This window comes from Gopherus evgoodei, chromosome 2, assembly GCF_007399415.2.
Source record: "Gopherus evgoodei ecotype Sinaloan lineage chromosome 2, rGopEvg1_v1.p, whole genome shotgun sequence".
Classification (NCBI taxonomy): Eukaryota; Metazoa; Chordata; order Testudines; family Testudinidae; genus Gopherus; species Gopherus evgoodei.
This window is the reverse complement of record NC_044323.1, coordinates 92,083,186-92,098,696: the sequence shown is the minus strand read 5'-3', so window position 1 is coordinate 92,098,696 and position 15,511 is coordinate 92,083,186. Positions and strand designations below refer to the sequence as shown.

Here is a 15,511-nt window from a genome sequence, read left to right as displayed (position 1 = left end):
CAGTGATAGTTACGCTGTTGATATTGATGTTGCCACAGGATTCTTTGCTGCTGTTGAGATTGATGTTGTTGTCATTGGCAATAATGAAATGTTAACACACTCATGAAATGTTCCATTAGTACCTTTTAGCGTATGCGATAATAGAACGTCCAGGGTTTGAAAAACTGGCCAGACGCTGGCCTGAGGACTAAACTTTCTCAAGAAAGACCAATCAAAAAGAGTGGGGGTGGGGCAGGTGTACAGCACCCCTAAAGAGGTGTGGAGCAGTGCTCTGGTGAGAAGCTTGTCCACCCATTCACAGCTGATTGGTATAGGAGGGTGCAGGAGTTCTTACTGGGGTGTTCAGGGACTCCAATTTTGTACTTGCCTGTTACTATGAGGTGTCTGAAATTCTCCCAACTTCCACCTTCTTCTATATTTTCTTCTCAACTCTCATGGCTACTGTGTGTGTCTGTGTCTGTACATGTATGCACCTCTTCTTTCTATTGTGAAGGAGGGTGGGACAGTGCTGTCCTTCCAGAGGACTGCCCTCCATTTTTGGGTCCTTTTTGGCAAGCGTATTGTTTATAATGTATTTTGTAGCAGCAACAAGAGTGTAAGGCTCTTCACTGAGCACATATAGAAGACTTGGAGATTACAATCTAAATGATATACTTGACAGACAAGTATGAATGTCACATACAAGGGGTGGGATGAAGGATGCAGGTTAAGGAGAAAAGATTACTTGGTTACTGCCGGTCCCTGATCTGCAACCACTAAGCTGTGATAGAGGCCTGAAGCTGCCGTCAGCAGACTCAGGAAAACAATTCTGTATCAGTTGACTTTCTTGGAGATAATCTTTGCTACATCATATAAGGAAAAAATAAAACAGAAATAAAGCTTAACATCTATATCAATGGATAGTTGGGTTCTCCTCCCCTCAAAAGTCACATCTCACACCATTAGCTGTGAAACCTATTGTTATTAATTCTTTTGCACAGCAGCAACACCATATAAAACTGTCTGATTACATATGCTGTAAACGTATGCTATATACATTCATACACACTAGCAAATTCAAGCTCTGAGTTTCTATTCTAGAAAGGAGTTTCTGTGCACGGATTTCTCTGAATCTGTTAGGTGAGAGAGGTGTGTGTGTGTGTGTGTGTGTGTGTGTGTGTGTGTGTAAAACGCTGTGCATTCTGCCTTCCTCCTGACATCCTGGTTGCTATAGCGCAGTGATCTATTTGTGAACACATAGAAGATCATTGCTATAGTTAAGAGAAACAGTGTTTCCTGCCCATAACTTCCTGGGCAATCTCTCTTTTTGGAGAGCTGAGTGCAAGCTCTATCAGTAAATTTAATCAGGCTCCTTGGGTCTCCAGAAGTGAAATGTAATGTTCAGGCTCTTGTAGTTTGTGGCTTTTCACTAACTGTATTTAAAAACATTTAAAAATAGTTTCTCTATTTAAAACTGTCCAATGCATGACTATTATTCACAGTACATTCCAGTGCTTCAGCCATCTTTCTAACAGGCTGGCTAGCTTTGGGGGGTGGCATTGTTTTATGTTTATGCTTTTGCTATATGTATATTTGCATTCTCCCTGACACAGACATATTTTCATGCACCTGCTGAGCCAGGCAATACATAGGAAATGAAAGCAGCATTAGAATTCTGGCTGAACTGCTGTATTTTTCTTTCCTTCCCTGCAGGTGTGAATGAAAGAGACTCTCTGCAATATTTAGTGTCCAGTCTTACTGGCTTTGAAGAACAGCGGCATCTACAATGCCGCCTCCTGCTGATATAGTGAAGGTGGCTATAGAATGGCCAGGTGCCTTCCCCAAGTTGATGGAAATTGATCAAGTAAGTACCTATTTCTATGTACTAATATAGATATGTATATTAAAGTGTGTACACATATGTTTACTCTGAGGCACCTGAATGTTTAAGAGCATGGATTCCTATAAAAAGTGCATATAGAATGTGTGTAACCTTCTGGCTGTATTGCTTGGTTTGGTGTTTTGCTACATTTGGCTGTTTGTTTTTTAGCAGGTGTTTAAAAGAGGCATTCTTTCTCATTGTGTGACCCATTTAACTTCGCTGTGCCTCAGTTTTTCTATCTGTAAAATTATAATAAGGATGCTTAAATCCTGATGCAAAGTGCTTTGAGATCTACAGATGAAAAACCATGAGGTAAATGCAAAATATTTCCATCATAAATAGCTGCAGTGAGCTTTGAGATCTGGATAGCTGAATGGTAATATGTTGTGCAAACAAGAGAATTCTGTGGTTCTATGCAGATGCCATATAGGCAGTGTCCTGTTCAACCAGGGGATTTTGAGTAAATATCTGAAATACATATCATACTGGGAGGAAAATACATCATTCATTTGGGGGTGTGGTAGCAGGGAGCTGAAGGGGTGCAGTAGAACTGTTTTTAAGGCAGTATTTAGAGAGAGACTTATTAAACTTATGGAGGGAAAACCTTTTGTGGAAATGTAATATGGAAGAAAACTTAAATAACTTATACGTAAATGTTACATGAGTGGCATTTTTTATTATTTGGATTTACCTGAGATCAGATATTGGCATATATATTAGTAATATTAAAGGTGGCCTTTTTCATAATATATTAGATGTGGGCCATAATAGATGAACCATACAGGTTGTTACCTGTATAGAATATCACAGGGTGAAAAGCAGATTACTATTTCAGTACATAATATTTCATACAAAAGAAAACCCATGAAAGTTTTCCCCAATGCACCTAGGTCCTGATGCATCCAAACACTTCAGTATATTCTTTGTTGTATTGAAATGAAGGAAATGTAAGTACATGCTGAAAATGTTCTGCCAAACGGGGGTCCTAACTTCTGTATTCCCTGTGATCGGTTTCATGCTATTTTTTGCCTGATAGCCCTATACTACAATGGGACTAGTGTCTGTTGGCATTTGCAACAAAAAAGGTACTGGGAAATTGGTCAAAACAATAACAGCCTGATTTTAGAGGCTGCATTGTACTAAGGGCTATGTAAAATACTTAGTGCCCCAAACTGCTTGCAATGTAAATAGCCAAGGCAGACAAAGGGTGGAAAAGGAAATAAGCACAGAGAAGTGAAATTACTTACCTAAGGTCACACAGTGATGGCGACAGGAATAGAAATTAGTTCTCCTGAATTACTGTCCATTTTCTGATCCACTAGACCATACTGCCTCCAAAAGCTCTAAAAACTCCACCTACCTGACAGGGTGAGGTCCATTGAATAACCCTGAGGTTATATAAATGAAACAAGAAGAAAAATCCCACCAAACACATCTCTTTCTTGCAAGACAAGGTAGTATTTTAAAGGTACAAGACCGTCTTGTTGTCAGGAATGCAACTGACTTGATCTTAAACTATTTGTTGCAGGGACTGTGCTGCCTTCTGTGTTTGGAAAACACCTAGCAAATTTTGAATGCTATCGATATCAATCAATCAGTAATAACTGACAAAGATTAGAGAAAAAAATCTCTGTAGTTTTTTCAGATATGTGCACTTGACCACTTTTGGTATCGGTTAAGTTTACACTTTCCTTGGGAGAGTTAGATGGCCGTTCCACGAAAGCAACTCACAATGCGCAATCAAATTTAGGGCTGATCCTTGCGAATTTGGACTCTCAAATTTTCAAGCTTTGGTGGGTTTTACTGTCTCCCTTCCTGCTCAGCTCTCCTTTTCCCCCCCCCCCCACCCCGCTTCTAAATATTGTGTCCCAAAAGTGAAAAAAGATTTAGATCACTTTACTCTTCTCTAAAACGTAGTAATGGGAAATATCTGATCTCTCACATTTTGGTATAAGTGAGTCTTAAACTAAGCAATTGTGGGCAGCACTGAGAACGTGCACAGGTGTGTGAAATATCATTTTGATAATATAATTTTTATTAAACTCAAATAAAAGAAGGAATGTGTATCACTGGCTAGATACATCAAAGCAAATCTGCAACACCAATGAACACATCAGAATATGGCCCAAAATATGGAAAAAAGGACGGAAAATTGTTTGAATACTTTTGCTTAGCAGATAGTGTTACCTCGCTCTCATTGTCATGAGTGAGGGTTTTTTGTTTTTTTCTTAAATACTTCATGTAGAAGACAAGTGAAATCTTCCTTCCTAACTTGGTAAACCACTGGCATTACAAAGCTCTCCAGAGCTGTCATTGACAGGCTAACAGTGTATGATTGCACTATTATTAATCAGATTGATAAATAGATTATTATGTTTTAAATAAGGAGACAAATTCAGCTCTTGGTTACACTGGTATAAACTTGGCGAATCCCTTTTTACTTCTTGAAGTTAATCCAGATAAAATATTTTACATTTGTAATCATATGAGTAGGAAACCTGAATAAAAAATGTTTAGTTTCACGTATCTCAAAAATTGGAAAAAGCGACAGGACCACTGTCAAGTGAGGTTTTCTTACTGACACAATGTAATGAATCACATTACAGGAACCATATGTATTGCTTTTTATTAATGCCTTTTCTAAGCCTTGACTTCTCAGTCAACGAGCTCAACTTTTCACAGTGGTTTCCTGAGTTATGGGCTTTATTTTTTGGCTAGTATTGCTGATAAATGTGGCAGAACACAACGTCAATGGATTTTAATTCTTTCTGAGATGTCTGGAGTTGCTGTATTGTACTTCACAATCAAAGTGACAATTGAGATATTTTTCCAAGGAGACTCTTAAGTAATTTTAGGCCACCAATTTAGGGTCAAATCCTTAGTTGGTATAAATCGGCACAGCTCCATTAAAACCAGCTCACTGAAGTTATTGGCACTATTTCAATTTCCACCATCCCAAATCTGGCCCTTAGATTTTAAACACAGATTATAAATGTTTTAATGATTTAAGTGATTTTTTTTTCAATTCAGTTAAGTTTGTTTATTTTACACAACAGAAAATGAAACTGATGGTAAAGTGGAAACTGGCTAGTGGAGTTTCATTGTCAAACCTTAATGAAATGCAATAAACAGTATATATACTGAAAATAAACACTTATAAAATCTTGTCGTTTAAATACGAGAAGGGATTGTTAGTGGCACTCATAAAGAAATTGTATGTCTCTTTCACTTAATGCAACAATTATTTTATTTATATTAAGCCTTTTTCTTTTCTTTTTTCTGGAACTTAGCCATGGTACAACAAAACCTTTTGGAAAGGGTGGTCCAGATACTTTAATATGCAATATATAATTCAGTGCATGAATGTACAGTATAGTTAACATCAGGAATCAATCACTGTTCAATTACAATGGGTGATGAAAAATATTTCCTTTCTTCTAGTGGGGCTGTAGTGGTTAGAGCTAGAAGAGCTGTGGTGGCAGAGAGCCATTCTGGATAAGAGTAACATTACAGACAAATTTTATTAGGGTCTGGCTGCAGATTTTCTAACCGCATTCTGACTGGCTGTGAACTAACTTCCAGTGGTGCATGGCTGGGACTTCTTCACTGACAAACATAACCCCTTTGTTTACTATATTAAATGGGGACAGGAGGCAGAAGTTAATGGAGTAGGGGGCAACAGTAGTAGAGGTGAGCTGCAGTAAGATAGCATGGCATTTAAAATTAATGAGCTATGTGGCAGAGCGAAGACTCACCGGTATGGCGCCTCCTGCTGGTCGTCTTGGGAATTAGCGCTTTCCAGAGCACCCTCTGCAGGTTGGTGTCTCACCTGCTTCTGGCCCCATGTCCTTCTCAGACCCTGGTGCCCTTTGCCCAGAGGTTCTGTCCTCCACAGTACCCCCTTGCTCTGGGTCTCCCCTCCCAGGGGAGCCCCCAACCCCCTATCCCTACCGTACCTTGATGGCTACTGCCAATCTCCATCTAGCTCTTGCTCACTGGGGCAGACTGCAGTCTGTAAACCACTCAGCGGCAAGGGGAGTTGGACCAGCTGCCTCTGCCTATTCCTGGGCCACCCCCTGCAGTTCTAGTACCCTTGTGGGCCCTTAACTCAGCTTGCAGCCTGGGGTTTTGCTAGGCTGGAGCTCCCCAGTTCCCTCTGCCCTGCCCCAGTACTGCTCCATCTCAGGTACCCTGCTCCACTCCCAGGCAGCCAGGTCCTTCCCTCCCAGAAGCTAGAGAGAGAAAGGGTATTCTCCTTAGCTCCTGGCTCACAGCCCTTTTATAGACCCAATTGTGGCCTGACTGGGGCATGGCCTAAGCTGTGGCTGCTTCCCCAGTCACCCTTTACCCAGCCACAGCCCTCTCCCCAGGGCTGTTTAGCTATAATCAAACACTGTAATAATTAACTTAGCAGGATGTGCAGTAATAGGATACTTCTGCTACTAAATAGTACTTAATAGTGTATGTGGTGCAGTGCTGAAGGCTCTTGTTCTTCAGCCTTACATCCTAGAAAAAAACCATATGTATGCAAAACCTGTTGTACTATTACAATAGTGGGCCTGGGAGGGAGCCCTCACTCATAGAAGTGTCCCTTTCTGTCCCTGATAGAGCATTGCTTCCATACTAATGCCCTTCCTTCATAATCAGCGGCATAGGCAATACCCAGGGATGCTTTTTAAGACCATGTCTACACTAGCACTTATGTTAGCAAAATTTTTGTCGCTCGGGATGTGAAAAAACACGCTCCTCCCCGACCGACATAAGTTTTGCCACCGTAAGCACTTGTGTGCACAGCGCTGTCTCATGCTGATGTAGCTACTGCCGTTCGTTGAGCTGGTTTTATTATGTCGACAGGAGAGCTCTCTCCTGTCAGCATAACACTGCTACACAAACAATCTTACAGCAGCACACACTGATTAATTTTTCAGAAGAACGAAGGCAAAATGATGGCTGAGAGTTTGTTGGCACCACAATTTCCACTGAAAACTTGCAGCATAACCCTCACATTTGCAACATACCAGGTGATGACACTGCACTTTTAGATAAGGGATGGACATAACTAGAAGCTGCTGAACACAGACACGCTGTACGGTTCTCTTTAGAAGCAGCAGGACCCTCCTTTAAAAGTTAAGCATCTACTATATTTAAGAGAAGAGTTTTTGCATAGTGATGAGATTCCTGGGGATGTATGTGTGGCTGAATTAACTACAAGGTGTCACATTCACATTCTAGCCAGCTGGAACATCCACAAGCACTTTATAATTCAATTATAACTCCTCTCCAGGACTTTTGGAATCCTATCACTAAAGAGAATAACAATTGTTTTTTAAATTACAGTCACATACAGGCCCTTTTCCCATTGTAAGTTACCAGAATTTCAGCAACACAGTCCTAGTTGCATAGTTGTTACAATGTTCAGAGGCATGTTGCCCTGTACAGTGGAAATGTGAAGAGCTTTGTAATATTAAAGCAGCATTTGTAACTACAGTATAATTCTGTAGTGCATACTTATGTAAAGGAAAACTAGTGCTATAACTCACTCACATATACCTTACTTGGTTTTATAAATGTTTTCCCTGTCATCCCTTATGTACTTGAGAGATCGTGGCAGCAGGGTGCTTGAGAAGCCAGTGAGGGCATTTTGTGGCCTGATAGGAGATCAAGATTTGGAGCAAGGAGTTCATCCTTCTGTGTTTGAGCGTTTTGTTTTGGTAATATGTTTGGCTTCTGGAGAGAGGGATGAGATTTGGTGTCTTCTTCACCACTCTAATGCAGATGATCTGGGGGTGATGCTCATTTCTAATGAAGCAGAGATAAAGAAGTGGAGAGTGCAATTTTCAGCGGGATATGGGAAGCTGGCTGAATTACAGGTCAGAATGAAAGGCAAGAGCAGTGGTTCTCAAACCTTTGTACTGGTGCTCTCTTTCACATAGCAAGTCTCTGAGTGTGACCCTCCCCTCCAAATTAAAAACACTTTAAAATATATTAAACACAATATAAATGCTGGAGGCAAAGCAGAGTTTGGCGTGGAGGCTGACAGCTCACGACCTGCCATGAAATAATCTCGCAAACCCCTCAGGGTTCTCGATCCCCAGTTTGAGAACCCTCGGGCAAGAGGAAATGTACTCTGTTCCTTCAAATATCTATCTCAGGTACATATTGCCTCCATTACTGTAGTATCTGAGTGAAACCCCTGTGAAAAGTGAAGTACTTTTTGTCCTCATTTTATGTATGAGGCCCTGAGGTACAGACTTGCTCAGCATCTCATAGGAAGTTTGTAGCAAAGCAGAGGATTGAAGACCCAGGTCCCCTGAGTCTCAGTCGCCAAAGTACTAAACCTCTGTATCTTTAGTCCCAGTTATGTGACAGTAATGTGTGGAGCTTGTTTTAATGGGAATGAGGTAGAATAAGCCTTTCCTGCATTACAGTAACCAAAAATGTCTTAAATACCAAAAATTTGTTAGCAAGAGCAATGTTCATAATTAACAGAATGCTGTATTCATCATCTTGAGATTTTATTTTCCAACAGATGTAGAGATCAACCATGAACTATGTTTTCCTGTTTTTGTGATGTCTTTTCTTAACCAGATGTGTGGCGTTTGCTGTTTCCCTGGGATAGGCTTCAATATTACTTAACAGGAGAGTGGTGTTAGGCTTTCCTTTGCTTTTTGTGCTGAATGGTGTCAGCCAGGAAAACCGAATCCCTAGTCTATCCCAAGAACAAAGACAAACAAGGGCAAAAGTGATACAAATGAGCTCACGCTGAACTTTAGAAGAGAGATGTAGTTCAAAGTTGGCCTGAGTGGAAACCCATTTGTGGATGCTATATCTGTCCAATTGAGGATATGTCTTCACTGCACAATTAACCCAGGCTTTTACCTGGGTTTAAACCTTTAATCCCCGTACTGTCCAACCAGAAAAACCTATGAGCCTGGTTTTGGAGTTGCTTTAAGCCCTGCTGGGAGTGTGGGTTAGAGCCTGGAGTTTGCTTTAACTGTGGCTGGAACCTGCCCTCTTTGTAATGAGGTGCAGGCTAAATCATTGAAGAGTTGATAGTCCTTTGATGCCTTCCCACACTTCCTCCTGAAGGACAGACAGGTTCTCCTGCAATTGACCAAATTGATTGAGAGAATCCTAGAACTTCTCAGTTACAAAGGACTATGGGATATCCCCCACCCCACCCTCCCATGCCTGAGCAAGTGCAGAACTAGTGAGGGCACAGTATGGGTTTTTCTGTAGGAATGCCCATACCTTGGTTTGGCAAACTCGGGTGCTCAGACACACGTAGCAATCACCTGGGGTAATTATGCACTGAAGACAAAGCCTTAGATTCTCTGCTGAGAGTGTGCAAAAATGCCAGTTATGGGGGTGGTTTTTTCTGGTGTGTTTTTTTTTTTAGTGCCTAAATCCCTGTCTAATAATACATAGATCACCAGCCATTAGAGACTAACTTCCAATCACTGCCATGTATTGGGTTTGAACCAGCAATGTAGGCTGTGTGGATGTTTAAAAGACACCTTTTTTCCTAACATGTTAAACAAGGTGTTAAAATTATAGCATATACAAGACATTTGTAGTTTTCATATGTGAGCTGGTTGGTATAGAGCAGTGTTTCTCAAACTTGGGACGCCGCTTGTTTAGGGAAAGCCCCTGGCGGGCCGGGACAGTTTGTTTACCTGCCGTGTCCGCAGGTCCAGCCGATCACAGCTCCTACTGGCTGCGGTTCGCCGCTCCAGGCCAATGGGAGATGCAGGAAGTGGTGCGGGCTGAGGGTGCCGCTTCTTGCAGCTCCCATTGGCCTGGAGCGGTCAACCGCGGCCAATGGGAACCATGATCAGCCTGACCTGCAGACGCAGCAGGTAAACAAATTGGCTCGGCCCAGCCCGCCGGGGCTTTCCCTAAACAAGCGACATCCCAAGTTTGGGAAACACTAGTGTAGACCCTTGGGGAAGGGGGATGAAAGTTGGCCTCAACAAGTTAAAACATGTTAAAACTACAGCTTGCCTTGTTTATATTAGGTTTGTTACATGTGTGAGCTAACACATGCCTGAAGACACCCTTGAAGGCAAAAGCTAAAATGAACCGAACAGTGATACAAATTTTTGCTCCTACTACAGACAAGTCAGATTTGGGGCAATGTCCTTGTAAGGGGTGGTTAAACCTGCCCCCACTCCTGCAATGCATTTGGTTTTCAGAACTGTAAGTCCAATAAAAGTTGTATTTGGAATACGGTAAAACTGATTCTGGAGTTGGGTTGGGATAAAAATAAGCAAAAAACAAACAAACAACGATCCCCTTATTGACACCAGGTAAATATTTGCAGCTAGATTAGCAAACTGTTACACTAGAATAGCCTGGGGAATGGATTGATTCTGGAGAGAAAAGAGGAGCTTTTTATCTTCTCTTTCATGGTTAAAAATAAGATAGCTTCTATTTGTTGTCTATCACAAAGTATTCTACATAAATTAAATAATACTGTCCTGTAAATGTTGGTCCAAACATAGAGATTCTTCATACAGCACTGAATAGCAAGGCTCCAGAGGAATCTTGACATTAAGGAGTTCTTGGGAGAGAACAGTGAAGTTAGTCGCTAACCCATCTGTCATTTCAAAGAAAATAACTCTTTTGTTAGTAGAGGAATGTCTTCTGTGCAGTGTGCGTTGTAGTATTTGCATGACACTTTTAATGTGTTGTCTGCCAAAGTCTTCTCTGCAGCCATGAATTATGTAACTCTACTGAAGCAATTTCACAGAGGGAGTTGTGGCAGCTGTCACATGTTTTTAAACAACCTATTGCTTACAGCTGTGAACATTTGCACTGGTCACAGTCTATAGTATGAAATGGGGAAAGGAATTTTGTCCACAGAGTTATTCATAGGGAAGGCATCTCAGGGGAAGGATGTCAAGGTAATTAGGATCTCAACAGTTTTTATTGTAAAGTTGTTAATTTGTAAAGCCCCTTTTACTAGTACATATCAAATTACTGTAGATGCTAGATAGTGGCTAAATCAAAAGATAAAATTTGTGTCCCAGAAGGGTCCCATTTATTGATTCATTATGGTTAACTAAGTTCCACTGAGTGATTTCAGTGCTATAGTAATGCTCCTTCCCCCACTGTGGCAGAAGCCTGAAGGGCGGTTTGTTTCAACTTTTGAAATTTTAGGTTGTCGTGCCTTCCTTTTTAACCACTACTTAAAGTTCTTGTTGCTCCTTTATTTTCTTAAGTTCTGAGTTTCAATATCAAATTATTTCATATAACCAAGTGACTATGGCACAATATAGAGAAATTAATAGATATTATAGATTATATTACAGATATTATTATAGAAATTATAGATTAATAAAACTGGGACTTTTCAGCTTGGAAAAGAGACAACTAAGGGGGCTATGACTGAGATCTGTAAAATCATGACTGATGTGGAGAAAGTAAATATGGCAGTGCTGCTTAATCCTTCTCATAACACAAGAATTAGGGGTCAACAAATGAAATTAATAGGCAGAAGATTTAAAACAAATAAAAGGAAGTATTTCGTCAGACAACGCACAGTCAACCTGTGGATCTCTTTTGCCAGAGGCTGTTGTGAAGGCCAAGATTATAATAGGGTTAAAAAAAGAACTAGATATATTCATGGAGGAATAAGAGAGTATATCGCATATGTAAAGTCCTGTGCCCTTAGCTGACTGTTTGAGATAGTGGGAGGAGCAGATGAAACCTGGTAGGGTAAAACTTTCAAAGGCAAAAGCCCCATTTTCAAAAGTGGCTTTGGCCTGGTCTACGGATGTTATTTGTACTGGTATAACTATTTCATTTATGGGTCTTTTTAAAAAAACAAAAAACTGAAATAGCTATCTGACTGCAACTCTGAAGAAGTGGGTTTTTTAACCACAAAAACTTATGCCCAAATAAATCTGTTAGTCTTTAAGGTGCCGCTGGACTCCTTGTTGTTTTTGTGGGTACTGACTAACACAGCCACCCCCTGATCCTAGTGTGAACGCAGCTGTACTGATATAAAGGCACCTTAGGCTGGTGTCAAAGTCAAATTCAGGACTCACAATTTGTCAGACCACTCTGTTTTATTAGCAAAGCACTCTGCTAATACACCCAGATAATGTGTGAGTGCCATGCAAGGCTTAAACTACTTTATTTATACAGATAAAAAGGGTGGGAACTTAACAAGATAACAAAGGGAGCAGAACTGCTATGTTTACCTGGGGCTAGACTCACATATCTTATTTCCTTATTAACTCTTACCGATCTCCTGCTAATGTCCCACCATTAGCTTAAGTGGACCCATTGTTCCATATGTTAATGTTTCTCTTCCTGACAACTTTATTTCAACATTCCTCATTCCTGCTTAAAGAACATACAGCATTTCTTTAATCCATTCTACTTTTACAATCTAATTCATTCTACTTTCACACTGTCGTAGCTTATTCTCCTTCCCAGACAGGCAAAACTATGGGCATGACTACAGAGACTATTCCAGTGTAGCTACGTAGGCATAACCCTGTATTGTAGACAGAGCCTATGCCAACAAAAGGGGTTTCTCTGTTGGTGTGGGAATACCACCTCCCTGAGGGTATGTCTACATCTAAAATTTTGCAGCGCTGGTTGTTACAGCTGTATTAGTACAGCTGTATAGGGCCAGCGCTGCAGAGTGGCCACACTTACAGCAACCAACGCTGCAAGTGGTGTTAGATGTGGCCATACTGCAGCGCTGTTGGGCGGCTTCAAGGGGGGTTCTGGGAACGCGAGAGCAAACCGGGGAAGGAGACCAGCTTCGCCACGGTTTGCTCTCGCGTTCCCCGAACCCCCCTGCAAACCGCAGGGAAGGAGACCTGCTTGCACAGGGGTTCGGGGAACGCGAGAGCAAACCGGGGAAGGAGACCAGCTTCGCCGCGGTTTGCTCTCGCGTTCCCCGAACCACCCTGCAAACCGCGGGGAAGGAGACCTGCTTGCTCGGGGTTCGGGGAACGCGAGAGCAAACCGGGGAAGGAGACCAGCTTGATTACCAGAGGCTTCCTCAGGTATGCTGGGATACCTGCTTATTCCACGGAGGTCAAGAAAAGCGCTGGTAAGTGTCTACACTTGATTACCAGCGCTGGATCACCAGCGCTGGATCCTCTACACCCGAGACAAAACGGGAGTACGGCCAGCGCTGCAAACAGGGAGTTGCAGCGCTGGTGATGCCCTGCAGATGTGTGCACCTCCTAAGTTGCAGCGCTGTAACCCCCTCACCAGCGCTGCAACTTTGTGATGTAGACAAGCCCTGAGTGATATTAGTGAGGCAGATGGAAGCATTTTTCCATTGACCTGCTCCTCAGCATAGCTGCAGTGTTCAAGGGTGTGGATTTTTCACACTCCTGACTGACCTAGCTTTGTTGACCTAAATTTTAAGGTTGACATTGGTATACCAATATTTGACCACATTAGGGGGCTGTACTGCTTCAACTATACTAATAAAACTTTTGTGTGTAGACAAGCTTTTAGATGTATAGAAGCCGAAGGCCTGGTCTACACTACAAAGTTAGATCGACGTAAATCACCGTGTGTCTACCTGGTTGTGCATGTATCTACACTTAAATTTGTTTCCCACTGATATAAACTCTGCATTACTCTGAGGTACTAACACCAGCTCCTCAAGAAGTGTTGAGCCATGGTCAATGTATTGAGATCAACACAATGTGGAAGTAGACACTGCAGTACCTATGTCAACCCTAACAGTCCTAGAGAAACTGTCTCCCAATGCCCAACAGTGACCTTTCTGGTCACACCTGTGAACTTCACTGCCAAGGGGTCACGGAGCCTGGAAGCTTCCCTTCCTGCCCCGCCATTTAAAACCATATGAATTTTTTAAATGACTTTTCCTGATTGTCTAGCTTGGTGAGCACACCTAGCAGGTCTCCATTGTTATGTGCAACTGCCCAGCTGACCATGTCAACTCGAAACATGCTCCAGCCTGGAATAGACAGGAGATATTGGATCTCCTGGGCCTGTCAGGAGAAGAGGCTGTACAAGCCCAGCTATGGACTAGTCATAGAAATGTGGACTTCTGTGAGCAGATTGCACAAGGGATGCAGGAGAAGGGGTACAACAGGGGATGCAGGAGAAGTACCAGCAGCAGTGCTGCATGAAAGTGGAGGAACTGCGACAGGCATATCAGAAGGCCAGGGAGGCGAACAATCGATCCAGTGTCGAGCCACAGACCTGCCACTTGTACGAAGAGCTGCATGCCATACTTGGCAGAGAAACTATGACCACTGTGGATACCTCTGAAGAGCCCAAGTCACAGGCCCCTGGCGTAAACAGTGAGGAGGAAGAAGAGGAAGAGTAGACAGAGGACATGTGACCAGGGGGTCCAACTATGCCACAAGCCAGGACCTGTTTGAGACTCCACCACAGTCCAGTCAGTCCCGGCATTCGAGCATTGCTGAGCCTGATGCAGGGCAAGGAACCTTGGCTAAGTGTAAAAGCAGCAAAGAATCCTGTGGCACCTTATAGACTAACAGACGTTTAGGAGCATGAGCTTTCATGGGTGAATACCCACTTTGTCAGATGCATGTAGTGGAAATTTCCAGGGGCAGGTATATATAAGTAAGCAAGCTAGAGATAACGAGGTTAGTTCAATCAGGGAGGATGAGGCCCTGTTCTAGCAGTTGAAGTGTGAAAACCAAGGGAGGAGAAACTAGTTTTGTAGTTGGCAAGCCATTCACAGTCTCTGTTTAATCCTGAGCTGATGGTGTCAAATTTGCAGATGAACTGAAGCTCAGCAGTTTCTCTTTGAAGTCTGATCCTGAAGTTTTTTTGCTGCAGGATGTCCACCTTAAGGTCTGCAATAGTGTGGCCAGGGAGGTTGAAGTGTTCTCCTACAGGTTTTTGTATATTGCCATTGCTTATATCTGATTTGTGTCCATTTATCCACTGCTGTCTACATACTACACAGACTATAGTGAGAGATTATGCCATACTCTATCAAAGAAACTGAGGAACCACCTGATCAGCATCCTATACAGCAAACAGGAAAACATCAAAAAAGAGCTCTTCAATCTGGAGACTCTCATTAATAACCAAACTTCCATACAAACGGGCTTCACTGAAATAAGACAGGAGATCTACATTTCTCACTTCACCTCTCTACAAAGGAAAAAGGACTGTAAGCTGTCTAAACTCCTACCTGCCACATGGTGCCACAACCATGGTACCCCTAACCCACCCAGCAATATCATGCTCAGCCCAGAAGAAAAGTCTGTCCTATCTCCGGGACTCTCTTTCTGCCCTGCCACCCCCACCAACATGATACAGTTCTGTGGCGATCTGGAAGCCTACTTTCGCTGTCTCCTACTCAAAGAATACTTTCAGGACAACACTGAACAGCGCACTGATACACAGGTACCCTCCCACCAACAGCACAAGAAGAAGAACTCCATATAGACTCCTCCTGAGGGTCGAAATGATAGTCTGAACCTATACATTGAATGCTTCCGCCGACGTGCACAGGCAGAAATTGTGGAAAAACAACATCGCTTGCCTCATAACCTAAGTCGTGCAGAATGCAATGTCATCCACAGCCTCAGAAATCACCCTGACATTAACATCAAAGAGGCTGATAAAGGAGTTGCTGTTGTCAGACCTGTTCATGATGACTACCAA

General features: G+C 42.3%; 1 protein-coding gene across 3 annotated transcripts in view; it reads left to right on the top strand.

Annotated features, from left to right (window-relative positions):
- ELMO1 (engulfment and cell motility 1) overlaps positions 1-15,511 on the top strand; it is a 464,971-nt gene that overhangs the window by 86,635 nt on the left and 362,825 nt on the right. For 2 of the 3 annotated variants that reach the window (XM_030551368.1, XM_030551367.1), the window contains exon 2: positions 1,693-1,843. In XM_030551368.1, coding sequence (XP_030407228.1) covers positions 1,766-1,843 — 78 coding nt within the window. In that variant the 5' untranslated portion in view covers positions 1,693-1,765. Of the gene's footprint in view, positions 1-1,303; positions 1,374-1,692; positions 1,844-15,511 lie in introns of those variants that run through there. The other variant, XM_030551369.1, reaches the window with a different exon arrangement.